Genomic DNA, 14,417 nt, shown 5'->3' on the forward strand with positions numbered 1-14,417 from the left:
TTTAAAATTTCATTTTACTTCATAATTAATCATAATAAAGAGCCAACAAAAGATTGGAATTTCACAATTACCCAACACAATTGACATTTCGTTTCAATTCCTATTCAAAATTGCTTTATGTCACGCCCAAAAATGTATGCTACATCTATTTGGCTTAAGCTCTAGGCATAATCCTTCAAAAACTCATTGCAAACGGTTCTCTTATCGCAAGGCCCATTGAAATTCCAGAGCCCATAGATCAAGCTTATCAGCAAAGCAAAAGGTATTTTCCTGTGCGAAATAAATTCCAGCAGTTTATTATTGTAATTCGCATGCCAAATTCCAACAAAAGGAACTTTGACTACGTCGCTCTCCGCTTTCTCTTTCTCTCGCGAACGCACACATTTACCCACGCATACATACACACACACACACACACACATACACCATGAAAAGGAGTAGCTGGCGCCGTGTGGGCCCAAAGCAAAAATCAAATCAAAAAGTTCACAAAAATGCCAAAAACAACAACAAGAAATTAAGTTATAAAATTTTTAAGGGCCAAGCGCAGTTTAATTTCCAAATGCCACGCCAGTTCAGTCAGTTGTGGCAGACACAGGTGGGTTGCTTGAGGGCGTGGCTGCGGTTTTTTCTTTTTGCTTTGTGTTATGCGCCGATTACCATAAAAACAAGCTCAAGCTGAAGAAAAAGTTGCGTCGCCATCGTCGTCTTTGTGCCCCCACCGTGTAGCCCTCAATGGTCGTCGGCTCTCGGAAACGGAAATCAAGAAAACAAAAAGAAATGAACTCAAATGAAGTCAAACCTGACGCTGAGGCCCTCCATGGCCGACTCTCTTTGCTGCTTCAGTTAATAAAGTTAGTTGCGTTTGCCTTGACGGCGAAAGTTTTTGAGTTATAAGCGCACAAATTATGGTTTATAACAAAAGCCACAATAACAGCAATGGCATAACAGCAATAGCAACAACAACAACACAAACACCAACAACATCAGCAGCAATAAGAACAATACCAACAAAGGAAAACAATTAACATGACGAAGACACATAAAATTTCCACTTTCAGTTACTCGGAGAGGAGGGTCCTTTTTTTCTCCCTTTTTTTTGGGTGCGTCGCGTATTAGCATCAGAAATTCCTAACCAAAATGTGCGTCAATCACGTGATGGGAATGCCGCCCCGTCTGAACACACCCGAGGCTCATCCACACTGAGAGAAATTGTTGGTATTGAAACTATTATTTCCCAGTCTGATGAGTCAAATTAGGTCCTTTTGGGTCTGCCTTTTTACCACGTGTACTCCTCCCTCCTCTCTCTATTGTCTCCTTCTTGTTGTTTGTTAATTTTAATACATGTTTTTTTTTATCGCTTGACATTCCCAGCCCCCACACCTCATACTGGAATCCCACTGCCTAAATTAAGCCATTTGTTAGCTCTATCTGTAGCTTAAGCCCTCGCTCCTGCCTTCAACTGACTTCCCTTTTTTTGTGTTTTTCCTCTTCCTTCTTCCCGCTTCTTGCTATTGCGATCAATTTTTACGCGAGGTTACAGGTCACAGCACATCACAGTTATTTTCGTGTAAATGGCATACTTTTTATGGCCTGTCGCCTGGCGTCTTGTTTTTCGTGTTGTAATTAGACAAAATTGTTGACTGCCACGATGCCGCACAGCCCCACAAGACCCACTTGTGTGCAGAATGCTCCCCCACCACCCATCACATCACAATGGTTCATTCATACTTCAAGTTCTGCCCTCAGCTGAATTTCTTGTTGCTGCTGCTCTCGTGTATCAACCGCTGGAAGGTGTGTTTGACACTTGGCGTGTCTGGGTCAGCGCAAAATATTGTGGAATCTTTAATAACTGTGCGTCTCAGCAATTTGTTAGCTCATTTTATTAAAGTTTTTATTATTATTACCTTTTCTGAGCTATGAAAGCCACAATAATTATTTAATAACTGTTCTCTCCCTTTACACATAGCAGCAGAGAATTTCGTAAGCAAATTCAAATGGCAAAAGCCTGATCAAAATTCATCCTAGAAAACTTAAACTCACTCGGTTCATCATCTTACTTGCCAATGAGAAAGAGAGAGATTTAAAACAAAATCATATTTGTTTTGTGTGTTTAGGAGAAAGTATGTATTATATTCTTTGTCAAAGAGAATTTGATGCTAAATTAAAGAGAGTCAAACGGCGATGCTGCGAAGGCGTCTTCTACCAGATTTCACGGCAGCGGCCACGACTGTCGGGTAGATAGCCCGGCTGGCAAGGGAAATCAATCATGGCTACCTGCATAATATTTTTCTCTGTCGTTTGTCCGGAACCAGAGTCTACTGTGTTGGAGTCGTGTTCGGCCAGCACTACAGCCTCGTTCAGTTCCACACATTGATTGGATTTGCCTTTTATCTTCTCATTGTTGGGACAATCGATGCGTTTGAGGCAGTACTTGACGCAAGGATGTGGCACTGGCAATTGAGTGAGCTTCTTGCTGCAGCTAAAGTGAGCCACACAGCCCTCGCCCACTTGGGGTAAATTGTTGTTGATGAAGAGAGGTGGGGCTGATGTCTCCGTTGTTGTTGTGGTTTCTGTCTCGTTTGAGTGATGACGATGCAACAGGCGACCCAAAAGGCCGCCCTCGGCCAAACTGATGAAAAAAACAGCGCTTAATGCCAGCAAAATTAACTTTTGTTTCATTTTCAACGTGTTTACACTTGGACTTGACTGGACAAATTAAACTTAGCTAAGCTGCGAGAGACTATTGAAGCGATTGTCGCTGTTGGACCCTGTTGATAACCTTTTTGACCGCATTTCGAAACCACAAACAAAACCGAAATAAAAAACCCAAACAGATAGAAGCATACATATATGTATATAACGAATTTGTATAGGTATTTGGCATTTGTTTTCATTCTTATGTCATAATTTCCATCTCTCAATCTTTCCATTTACATATGTATGTATATACTCATCTGAAGCAATACACAATTCCCAGCGGAGTGTAAATAATATAGATTCAAAATGCTTGAAGAATTAGAGATAATCCTAAATGGGAAGTGGTTATTAAGCAGCCATTTCATTCATTTCAAATCATTTAATTCTGTTTATTAATTAAGGCGTAACTAATCTGACCAAAAAAAAAAAAGAATATATATATATATATACATATATGCATAACAATATTGTATTACATATGCTACATTTAGTTAGTCTGGTCTGGCTTTAAATTAGTTTAACACAAAATCCAAATTGAATTGGGACGCGTTTCAATTCTATGCCAGAGAGAGCGGACAGAACGTGGTAAGGGGGAACACAATAGTTGAAGCGTGGCGCAGGCAATTTCATTTCACTTGACATAAAAATTGAATTATCTGTATTCTCTGAACCGCAAAATTGCATAAATAAATATTAGTCCATTTGGTATCTTAGGCATTTTTGTATACACACACACACACACGGACACACATCATTAGCAAACTGCAGCAATTGGTTGAAAATTATCGCCAGAAACGAGAACTGAAATAAGTATGTTAGGCAGACAATCGTAATAAATTTAATCTATCCAACTATAAACAGACATCAGAAACGCGCACAAGCCACGAAAATGATGTGTGATAAGGGGGCTTAGAAATAGCGCTTTTAATTGTTCGATGAATGGAAAGCAAGCAGCACCGCGATGAATTTACACCCCCGCAGTGTTTCTGCAACACCAAGGACACACGCAGTGAGCTCGTATTTCAGTGGACTACAAGGATGTACAGGACCTGCTGCCGGCATGCTTATGACATTATCAATAAGGCATAATAATAGTAATCATAGGGAAGCTGTCTGTGTATTATTGTTGCACCAACCTACTGTGGGGGCAGACAAAGGGCAGGGGAGGCCAGCTTAGCAACTGACTACAAACTATTTGAGTAATTGATATAAATCGTTGCCAAGAGCTGTCGAAATTAATTTCTCATGCATTTTCAAAACAAGATTATTGATGATGATGATTGTATTGCCCGAGAATGCCCGCTAATGGCAATGCGTGATCCAAGCGGTCGGAGAAGTTGAAACCCAACTTCAAGATGAAGTCCACAGACAACAGACAACACTTTGACAAGTCCTAGTGTCTAGTTCTTGGGCATTAATTTCACTTTGAGGCGAGTAATTGATTCGCAAAGACATTTGCTATTCAATGTTCATCTCCCTCTTCCTTTCTCTCTCTCTCTCGCCCTCTCCTAACACCCTGGGTGGTCGGGCATTGGCTTAATATGTATTAACATTTATTGCCTTAACGCAGAAGCTGTTGTGCATGGTAAGCATACAGAACAAAAAGGAACAAAAAAAAAAAAAAATAATAAATAAAGGAAGCCAAAGAAGATGAAGATGAAAAAAATCAACGATAAGGCAATAGCAAAACCGGAAATTACCAAACACTGATACTTCCGCCGGAAATAAGTTCAATTGTTGTTAGTCTCGCCCCTGCCCCAAAGCGTAAACGTCAAGGGTGGCGCAATAAGTAAGTAACCAAGTAGTGTGTGTAGATGCCAGGCTTCTCAAGAAACTTGCTCAGGGTTCTTGTTTGTTTTTTAACTAAATAAAGCTGAACTTGGTACGCTGCTATCGGGCAATCGAACATAAAGGACAACGCCTGATGGGCGCCTATAGCTGTAGCCCGGCTGCCTATCAACAGCGACACATTTCATGTGGCTCGGCCATGTTATTTAACTGCTTCTTTTGAAGTTCACAGCACTTTGCACAATAAACAGATCATAATCTTGGATAAAACTATCAATTTCAAGGCAAAAGTGGACAAAGGCAACAAAGGCAAGACCTAAAGGCCCCTAAAAGAAATGTCACAACTAGGCGGCAATGAAAATGCTTTACAACCCAACAGAATGAGAACAGAAAAAAAGAGAACGACAATGAAAAAAAAACAGCTGCAGACGGCGGCTGAGACAATTGACAGCAACGATGTGTTAACATTTTTAGAAAGAGACCCAGCAAAGCGATACAAACAAGCGGCGGTCGGGTGACAGCCCAGAAATCACTCGATAGGTTCCTTCAACAGAGATGGAGGAGACAGTGGGTTGGATGCCTGTACGTCCTTATAGATTTACGCACACTTAAGCAGCGTTTACTCAGACTCCGAATACGAATGGGTCGTATAAAATGTAGCAACTGTAGCTATGGCTTTGTCTCTCGTCTCGAGTTACTCATTCCTTGGACCCCCTTCCCACCCTTTCCTTTTCGCCTTTGGTTTTATTTTTGTTTTTGGAAATTTCGAGGCGTGAATGAAGTGTCATGTGCTCACGCTTACGCATTTGCTGGCCCACATGTCGTATGAGTTTTATGTGCCTTCATCCCTTTATACACATACATACATACATACATACATAGAAACAAACATATTGTATGTATCTATGACTGTGCGCTCAATCGTTTTCTAGACACATTTATTTGTCTTGGCAGTTCTTCTTGTTGTTTTTGTTGTTGCTGTTGCTTTTGTTAGTTTAACAAATAAAATTAGTGCTATAAACATTCGTTTGCCAATGTGTTCTTCTCTACGGATGTTACACACCACCACCATCAACATCAACACATCGCCAGCAGCAGAAGGAGAAGCCATAGAAGGAGCGACAGTTTGTCCTTTATATTTGTTTACACATTCGCAACTCTTTGGCACTTCACAAGTTTTAATACCCGTTACTTACAATTGCCAAAAAAAAGGGTGTAATATATATTTTAGATGCGTTTAAATGTTAGCCAAAATGTAGTCAAGGAAAAAGAAAAGACTTTTTAATCCCACTCACCAGGCTAAACTAGTGCTCTTAATAACAATTCATTTATGCGTCGGCGAATTTGAGAAATGTAGCATAAAAGTTATAGACTCTTGTTTTATTTTCAACGGGTATATCAATGTCGTATACATTTCGACTAGATAACGCGAAATTTTTTCCTCCTCATGCCAGCATTGCTTTTACAGTTTCATCTGGGATTTATTGCCCTTGCCAGAACGGACACAGACCGAACTTGTATCCTATTTCCTGTGGATGACTTGGACTCGTAGTAGAATGTTTGTTTTAGCGGCAGATACATTCTCAGTAGTACAGTGGATCTCTCCATCAGTATTTACAATTGTGTTCTTCACCCCATTAAAGTGTGTAGACTATTTAATTTTCATTGCAGTTCGAGTATGAAAATAAATGCAACATCTCTTAGCATTCGAATAAACCACCCACTCGCTTATAACATTTTTTTTTGTCTTGCAAGGGATACGCTATTGTGGTTTCTAGCCAATCTCTACACGTGTCATAGGAGATTGCCTATACAAATTCATCTCGGTTCCTTTTAATGGCTTTTTGGGGTTGCTTATGATACTTTTTTGCTTGCGGCAACCATTTGTCAGCCATTAAAGTTGTTACCGGTTACGATAAAGTCGGGACTCTAAATCGGTAAGTATATAATATACATACATATATACATAATATTGTATGTGGGCTTATTTATGTATATGTATTTTCCACAAAATCAATTGGAGCACGCATTCAGCGCCCGCTGTGCGAGCATCGAGGCACATAATTATAATTCGCAGTCCGACGACCACTAAATTGCACAGACACACACAAAAACAAATTGCTGCAAATAAATTTTATTATTATCGCGATTGAATTGAATTTCTGCTGATAAAAATGCCAAAATAATTCGCATGTTGCACATGACCACATGGCGAGTTGTTGGTGGGAGAATGGGCAGGGAATTTCGATTGTATTTTTCGGAATGTCGGCAAATCTCAGCGTGTGGTCCAGTTGGCTGACTAATAGCCAAAGGTATGCAGCAATTGCAAGCTCTCCAACATATACCTAGTATGTACCTAGTATATAAAGCATGTTCTGTGTGTTTGTAATCCTTACCAACACGATTATAGTTTTTGTTTGAATTTTGAATGCGGTGAGGCTCGCGCTTCAAGCCTGCAGTATTTACATTGATGCACTTTAGTCGCATTTTAATTGCATGCAAACAGTGGACCACATCGTGGGGATAACTAGTTGTGCACACACATGGAAGAGAGAGCGAGAGAGAGAGAGAGAGGGAGAGGCCCACACAAATCGGGCGATTAGCGTTCAATGAAGTTCAGACTTACTTTATTTCCCATTCAAATGTAAATTTTTCTGGTCAATAGCAGCTGCAACTCTGATGCGATAACAACAGTTTTGCCGCACATTTTTGGGCCAATTCACTCAATGTTTTTATTGTTGTTGTTGTCGTTGCTATTTGTATTATTCGTGTTGCGGTAAATGGCCCTTTTGGCCACGTTTGAATGTATGTAAGGTCGATTTTTCGGGTGTCTGCTTTGCATGTAAACCTGATTTTGCCTTTTCTATAATTGTTATTTATTTTATTTTCGCCAATGGCAATTTGTTTTATAATTTGTCGTTGCTGGCAAGCCATAAATTCCAGTTTAGATATAGAACATTTCTATGTACATACATATATATAAGTACGTATGTATATCTGTGTGGTCATACATTTTATGTGGATTTCCACCTCTAGAGGGGGGAATACGAGAAGGCAATTAGCAACAACTTTTGTGAGATAGTTGCGCTAATTTAAAAGCTAATTAGATTTCATTTGACTAACATTTCTGTGCAAATATTTGTGACCGCTCATTAGTCAATGCATTTTCACCATCTTGTTCCTCCTTCCCTCGCAATTTCGCACTCTCACTCTCTTTCTCTTTGTCTTGGCTTCACACTTGCCCGCATTTGTTTAAAAACTGAACTCTGAATTGATGCTGAGCGTCACTTGAGTTCAATTAAAACCGCACTTGTAGTTGTTTGCATAACAAACACACTCACAGTGTGCCACCCACAGCCAACCGCAGAGTCCAGGCTACAGGCCACCACAGGCTTCAGGGTACAGGCTACAGGCTCACAGCATCACTCCCCGGCTCCCTAACACCAGGACCATAGGGAAGTGTGGTTGCCTTTTCATGCACCTTTCGCTATTCAGCGAAATGAACTTTGCCAAGCGGCGTAGTCATTGTTGGGCATTGTTTAACAATTAACCGCAAATTGAATGCAATTAAATAAATAACGGTGTTGAACCTTTGTGCAAACGTTTGTATGTAGGCATCGCAGTCATCGTCGTCGGCGTCGTCAACGTCGTCCAAGAGCTATGTAAACACACACGCACTTGCCTCCCTTCATGTATGAGAGTTGTACAAATGAAATGAAATATTACGTATACGTCATGTCGGTCCATTGGCCAGCACACAAACAGGCAAACATGCTCACACTCACACACACTGAGACACAATGGTCAGTCGGAGTTGCCTGCCTGCCTGCCAGCCTGCTGGATTGTATATTTGTTCAAGTTATTGTTGTAGTTATTCGCTAGCCAAGTGCCTACCGACCTACGACTGGCTGGCTGGCAGCTGCAGTACAAAACAATATATTGAAAACTTGTGCATGCTGAAACAGGAGAACAAGTGAAACAACTGCCGCAAATGCAAGTGGATTTTCAACAGCGGCCAATTAATAGTCGTCGTCCCGACCCCCTTTTGGATCGTTGTTCTATTTACATAGTAGGTATGCAATACAAGTATGGTTAAAGGATTGCCACATTCAACGCTTTGATTGATGGATTTGTTTTGTTCTTCATACAATATAAAGCTGAGCTCGATTGTTCAACAATCGCTTTTGGTCTGACATTTTCTTTACTTTTTGCCATTCAGTTTGCCACTTTTTGTGTTGTATTGTATGTTGTGGCTTTTAGCCATTTATTGAGCTATTTTGTTATGGGTAGAAAATTTCAATTTTCTTTTTGTCACACGCAATCGAATATCCGTTTTGCAGCTTATTGCTTGCGCTTCAAATGATTGTCATACAGCGCCAAAGCGCATAGAATAGGAATATTGGCCAACAATAAATGGTGGCAAGGCATGGTGGAGGGGGGATTAAAAGGAAAACAGCGAGACTGAAACAAGAAACGCGAAAGTTAAATGTCAGTAAGACATGCAAAGTTATTGTCACACATTGCGGCATGTTCGATGAAAACCACACAACCCAAAAAAACACCAAACACACTCACACACACACACCCAGGTATAATCTATGGTTGTTTGAATGCATTTCCCTTGTTGTACCTTTTGGTTTTTCATCCTTTTTTATTATAGTTCTTTTCTAGTGGTTTTCAGTGTCTATTCTTGTTGTTGTTGGAGTCAATTTGACTATTTTTCTTTTTGTTTTCTCCCAACTGCTGTCGATTTGCCCACACTTTGATGCATCATCTCATGTTTTATGACAATTTATTGCCTGGTGTTTGATGAAATTGAATAGCCAGACTTTTTTTTGTCCAATTCTCCAACCACCATCAACCCATGACTGGGACGTGTGATGGAAATTGAAATTGAAAATTGCCAATTTTTACTTTGTACCCAAATAAAGTAGCAGCAGCAGCAACAACAGTAAAGCAAATGTGCAATAGAAGAAGACCAAATTGGCATATCCAAATGGAAGCATAATTGAGTTGTCTGTCCTTAATTCCTATATTTGCCAAATGGAAATACATATTAAAGTGCCACACAGAGTCTACAGACCAATAACAAGAAATGAACTGTCACCATGGCCATTTTTAGTCTTTCTTTTGTTTCGTTTCATTTCGTTCGTTTGTTTGTTATCCAACTAAAACTTTCACATTTTTGCAAACAAAAAGTCAAATTGAAAAGTTTTTATTTTGTCAAAAATAAAAAAAAAAAGAAACAAACACACACATACACACACAGCAAACAGAGGAAGAAGAAAAAAATTAGAAGCCGCGACTGCACGAGAAGGCAAAAAAAATAAAAAGAAGTGAAACAAAGTTACCAACACAAGCCAATTGCCCAGTTCCCAAGCTCCTCTCCAGGTCGAGCTGAATAAATATCGGGGCCAACTTGTGGCCATATTCCACATAAACTTTCTTCTTTTTTTTTTTTTTGTTGTTGTTAACAATATTTGATTTATTTTTTTCATCAATTTCACTTTTGATTTTTTACGGAATTTTCATGTTTTCAATTATCTGTTTCCTAGAAATGAAATGTAATGAATACCGCTTAGGTGACTGATTAAGGAACTTCCATTTAAAAAGAAAAGTTTCAAACTATTTAAGAGATGTTTAACTCTTGATCCATACCTCCAATTGACTTGCATTCATTTGTTAGTTTAACTCACTAACTAAATGAATGACTTGGTATTTTAAGACTTTATTAATATTCTGAAAAAGAGAAAAAATGGGGAAGGAAAAAACGACAACTTTCGGTTGGACAACATTATCTGCAGTTATTAAGACGTCTGAGAGAACAAGACAGAAAGAAGCGGCAAACTGATAGGTTGAACAGAGAAAGATTAACTGCAGCGTAGGCGGTAATTATTATTCTTAATTATCCATGGATGGGTTGGATGGCAAACGTTTTCCATATTATATTCTTGTATTTAAGTATATGTATGTATAGGAGGAAAAAAATGGGAAGCAGCTTAGCAGCAATGCCAACTAAGTGCTTTCCTGTCCCGTCACTAGCAGCTAGCTGGGCCATAGTTTTGCCAAGGACGAGGCAATTATGCAAACGTTGGAAGCAGCAGCATCAGTAAGAAAACAAAAACCAAACAAAACGCAGAAGAACTGGACAGAACAGAACAGAACAGAGTAGAACAGAACAGAAGAGGAAAGAATTCAGCGTAATCTTTATTTTGACGGCTACTTTGGGCCATGCTTGGTCTCTGGCTCGTATTTCTTTGGTGTTGTCCTTGTGTCCTTTTTCTGTTTCGCCTGCTCGTTAATTGTAATTGAAGTTTGTAATTAAAAAGTTTATACGAAGCGTGGAGTCATTAAAATGAAATGATTTCCAGCTTGGCTGAACGGCTAATACAGCACAACTAACTGGGATTATTTGCTAAATAGATGGGTAAGAGAAATGGGGGGTGTGTGTGTGGTCGAATGCTGCAGGTAACGGGCTGGTACAACTCTTACTTGCACATTAATTTTGATTTAAATGGTGTGTAAACGTTTTAAAACTTTTGAGATTTGTGTTTCTGTTCCGGTTCTGGCCGCAATTGAGTTATTGGCCTCATTAGTGCTTGCCTACGAATGCTTCACCTAATTAGCCTGCCACATTTGAATTAACTGCCTAGCCTTAGCTGAGAGAGAGAGAGAGAGGGAAAGAGGAGGGAAGAGACCTACCCAGGAATTGATGGGTTTGGGTGGAAGCTTCTATAGTTGTTTACCTTGTCGCACAATCAAAATGTGCAAACAACTCAAAGCTCGACAAGCAAACGACCTCAACCTAATCATGAATAATGTGCCACATATTCACACAATAAAATCACGAGAAAAGGAAAAAGGGCCAACACAAATATCATAACAAGCTCACCAGACGGGACCCAACCGACGACCCTGTCACTCTCAGCTAAAATGTGTTAGGCGAGGAAGAAAAAAGCAATGGTAGGGGGCAGCATATTAAATATGCGTGTCATGTCCATTTATTTGGCGTTGTTGTCACCTTTGGATACGTTAACTTTTCAATCTTATCATGTGAATGTTATATGTCTATAAGAAGGACAACAGCAGCAGCAACTGAAATCTGTACAAGGGACAAAAACATATTTACGAAAATCTTGAGAGGCGTGAAAGTGTGTGTGTCTTGATTAAATGGGCCTAGACCATGAGCAGACATCTAAAGTGCACACTCGATGTCCCGTATCCCATACACTTTTTCACTCCCATCCCCTCATCATTGCTACCAACTGGGGAACAAATATTTTGTAGTCTCAGTCGGTCGCTTAATCAGCATTTGTCAAATGAAAAAAACCTTTCAACAGTTCATCACGGTAAGCAAGCAATGAGAGGGAGTATGAGTATGAATGTAATCATACGAGCATCCTTGGCTTTTAAAGACTCTCCCCTAAACATGACACTGACAGTGCAGAGACCCAGAGACAGGCAAATGGCGTCAACGTTTTTGGCTTTCGAACAACTTTATGTGTCTGATGCCTCGCATTCTCCAGTTCTTCCTCCAAGTTCCTGCTCCTGCGCTTCTACGCCTTAACAATGACACCAGAGTCCCTGGCAATATGCGGGCTGTGAGGGCGGGGCCGGGTTTCTGCATTAAGTCAACTGTTTCGGTTGACAAATTTGAACAAAAAGTAAAAATGTGCCCAGCGTACAGTCAAAGCCACAACATAAACGACTCGTTGGGAAGTGAATGGTTCAGAGGGGGATGGTGAATGGAAATGGAAATTGTGAATGGCTGCTTTTGCTCCCGTGTGAGCAAACACACAAAGGTAACAGGTGGAGTGCTTGCCTTTTTCCCCACCAAAAGCATCAAGGACTACAATCTGACCAAAGGACATCCTGATCGTCCTTTAAATGACCGAGTTAGAAAGACATTTGTAGTTTTTTGTCAGTTTTTTGCCATTTTTCTGACCTCCCCCCTTACAAAAATTTGAGCAATATTTTTGGAAGGATAATGGAAATCCTTGAACGCAGATCGATGGTCCTGATCCTGGAGGCTCCAAAAAAGCGTGTCCTGGTGGAATCGAACAATGTCCTGCCGAGATATGGCCTCGAAAAAAATTATCCTTTTTACGTTTTTTAGCTCTAGAATCCACAAATCCTGGCGCAGGACGAAAGGACATGGTTTCCTAGAAAGTCCTTGATGATCTCCATCGATTGGCATCAAAAAAACTTGGGGTCGTCTAAGGATGCAGGACATGAAATTTTCTGAAAAGGACCTTTTTTTGCAGATATTTGAAGGACATTCCAGGACATAGTAACGTCAGTCGACGCGCATGAGCAAGGACTTTCATCTGACCCAAGGACATCCCGCTCATCCTTAAAACTGCCGAGATATTAGCACCTTTCTGTTTTTTGACTTGTAATTTTTTCCAAGTCCCAAATTTAATGCAATTTTTTCTAAGTCCCAAATTAAAGCAAAGAATCAAAAAATCTGGAGAAAACTACAAAATCCTTAATATCTCAGCTCTCCGCAGGACTATCGGGATGTCCTTTGCACCAACAGTAGTCCTCACTGATTGGAATGTTTGGCCACCACTTTCGTCCTGATCCTTCAAAGGACTCCCGAGATAATTCCTATTTTGTCATAATTAAAAAAGTCCTTTTATCTCAGCTCCCAAAAGGACATTCCAGGATCTGATAGTGTCAGTCTATGTCAGGATCAACAAGGACTGCAGTCTGACCAAAGGACATCCTGATCGTCCTTGAAATGGCTGAGTAATAAGGATATTTATTGTATTTTTGCGATTTTTGGCCATTTTTCTGACTCTCCCCCTTACAAAAATTCGAGCAATATTTTTGGAAGGATAATGGAAATCCTTGAACGCAGATCGATGGTCCTGATCCTGGAGGCTCCAAAAAAGCGTGTCCTGGTGGAATCGAACAATGTCCTGCCGAGATATGGCCTCGAAAAAATTATCCTTTTTACGTTTTTTAGCTCTAGAATCCACAAATCCTGGCGCAGGACGAAAGGACATGGTTTCCTAGAAAGTCCTTGATGATCTCTATCGATTGGCATCAAAAAAACTTGGGGTCGTCTAAGGATGCAGGACATGAAATTTTCTGAAAAGGACCTTTTTTTGCAGATATTTGAAGGACATTCCAGGACATAGTAACGTCAGTCGACGCGCATGAGCAAGGACTTTCATCTGACCCAAGGACATCCCGCTCATCCTTAAAACTACCGAGTTTTGAGCACTTTTCTGTTTATTTGACTTGTTATTTTTTTCCAAGTCCCAAATTTAATGCAATTTTTTCTAAGTCCCAAATTAAAGCAAAGAATCAAAAAATCTGGAGAAAACTACAAAATCCTTAATATCTCAGCTCTCCGCAGGACTATCGGGATGTCCTTTGCACCAACAGTAGTCCTCACTGATTGGAATGTTTGGCCACCACTTTCGTCCTGATCCTTCAAAGGACTCCCGAGATAATTCCTATTTTGTCATAATTAAAAAAGTCCTTTTATCTCAGCTCCCAAAAGGACATTCCAGGATCTGATAGTGTCAGTCGATGCGGATCAACAAGGACTGCAGTCTGACCAAAGGACATCCTGATCGTCCTTGAAATGGCTGAGTAATAAGGATATTTATTGTATTTTTGCGATTTTTGGCCATTTTTCTGACTCTCCCCCTTACAAAAATTCGAGCAATATTTTTGGAAGGATAATGGAAATCCTTGAACGCAGATCGATGGTCCTGATCCTGGAGGCTCCAAAAAGCGTGTCCTGGTGGAATCGAACAATGTCCTGCCGAGATATGGCCTCGAGAAAATTATCCTTTTTACGTTTTTTAGCTCTAGAATCCACAAATCCTGGCGCAGGACGAAAGGACATGGTTTCCTAGAAAGTCCTTGATGATCTCTATCGATTGGCATCAAAAAAACTTGGGGTCGTCTAAGGA

General features: G+C 40.2%; 1 protein-coding gene across 1 annotated transcript; it reads right to left on the minus strand.

Moving 5' to 3' along the window:
- Window positions 1-2,096: 2,096 nt before the first annotated feature.
- Window positions 2,097-2,714, minus strand: Gbp3 (Growth-blocking peptide 3). The gene has a single exon (XM_068300479.1). The coding sequence runs from the start codon at window positions 2,677-2,679 to the stop codon at window positions 2,200-2,202; it is 480 nt and encodes a 159-aa protein (XP_068156580.1). The 5' UTR covers window positions 2,680-2,714; the 3' UTR covers window positions 2,097-2,199.
- Window positions 2,715-14,417: the final 11,703 nt, after the last annotated feature.

This window comes from Drosophila tropicalis, unplaced genomic scaffold (genome assembly GCF_018151085.1).
Source record: "Drosophila tropicalis isolate 14030-0801.00 unplaced genomic scaffold, ASM1815108v1 contig_878, whole genome shotgun sequence".
Lineage (NCBI taxonomy): Eukaryota > Metazoa > Arthropoda > Insecta > Diptera > Drosophilidae > Drosophila > Drosophila tropicalis.